Here is a 1,394-nt window from a genome sequence, read left to right on the forward strand (position 1 = left end):
AGAATAACCTACCACATTTACTAACACCATCCTTATCTCCACTTATAATAGCATTATCAAACGCTTTACGTACTAATGAACATACCTATGATCATTATCATATACTAGGCCCCCCCCAGTAACAGTATGAGTAGCCTACTACTACCTCATCTTCAAGTCTCTTAGCCTCTTTAAGACTTGCATTATCACATACCTTGTATATATCAGGATACATACGTCTTATCTATTATAGTAGTAACGATCGCACCAACAAATACTGTATCATTATACCTCTCTAATCCGGGCTATTGCTTTAGCAGCATCATCAATGTTATTAGTAGCTAGTGCCTCTTTACAGATATGTATAGTATCATGCATAGTTATAACACTCTGGGCTAAGTCTTGAGCTTCTTGTAGAGCACATTTGGTATTATCCAACTCCTCAACTCTTGATGATAATGAACAAGCTGTTTGTGATAGTTCCGATACTTCTGCTTCTAATCGTATTATCTATAATACATATTATGATGCTTACCAACATCAACAAAAACGACAACAACAACGACAACAACAACAACAACAACGACAACGACAACAACGATAACAATAACAAGAAGAGCGAGAGGAACGATAGACTATTACTTTCTCCTGCAATTCCACATTATCATAGACGCTTCGTTGATTGGTCCTCAACATGAAAGTTTTTGGATACGTTGGGAGAAGAGAAGCTAGAGTTGAGATCCAACCTTTTGGAGGGCGGGGACAAGAAAAAAGAGGATGTTAGAGTCAAGGCTGATGTGTGCTTGTGTTTACGGACAATGGTGTTATATCGATTGGTCCTCAACATGAAACTTCTTGGATATGTTGGGAGCAAGCACGATAAAAAGCGTTGGATGAATTGTTTATTCCCGAGCTAGGTTCTCCCGTCTCCCCTCGATGAACTACTTAGTGAAGGAAAATTAGTGAACGCAACATGTTTCAATATTTGGATGTATGATATGGAATAAGTTCTCGGTAAATTTATATGTGATAGTCACCTAGACAACGAGGCTTCCCTAGCCGCTTGACTGATATAGTGAAGTTTCGATCTCGACGAAGCTTATATAGCTCGTCGAGCTCGATATAAGCCATCATATGAACCTCGATATAGCGAAGCTTCCTGCAGGAAGAGCTGTACGATTTGGTGACACTTCATAAGAGACATAATAAGTCTTCAGGATGTCACAGCAGAGCGTGTATCAGAGGTCCAGCTTTTTGAGTAGAAAAAGCTAACTTGGAAAGGTGGTCGCTTGCGTTGCTCAACACTGACTAATTATATAAAATGTTGAGTAGGAGTTAAGTGTATATGAGATATAGTTGTTAGATATGTACTTGAACATTTAAATGAGCCCCTGAAATCCATTGTGGCAAAACCG

At 39.0% G+C, this 1,394-nt stretch overlaps 1 protein-coding gene across 1 annotated transcript; it reads right to left on the minus strand.

Moving 5' to 3' along the window:
* Positions 1–264: 264 nt before the first annotated feature.
* On the minus strand, positions 265–675 carry Pmar_PMAR001956 (hypothetical protein; the record flags this gene model as incomplete). The annotated part of the gene is made up of 2 exons (XM_002787243.1): positions 265–489; positions 622–675. The coding sequence occupies 2 exons, from the start codon at positions 673–675 to the stop codon at positions 265–267; spliced, it is 279 nt and encodes a 92-aa protein (XP_002787289.1).
* Between the last annotated feature and the right edge of the window lie 719 nt (positions 676–1,394).

This window comes from Perkinsus marinus (assembly GCF_000006405.1).
Source record: "Perkinsus marinus ATCC 50983 genomic scaffold scf_1104296929700, whole genome shotgun sequence".
In the NCBI taxonomy this organism is placed as follows: domain Eukaryota; phylum Perkinsozoa; order Perkinsida; family Perkinsidae; genus Perkinsus; species Perkinsus marinus.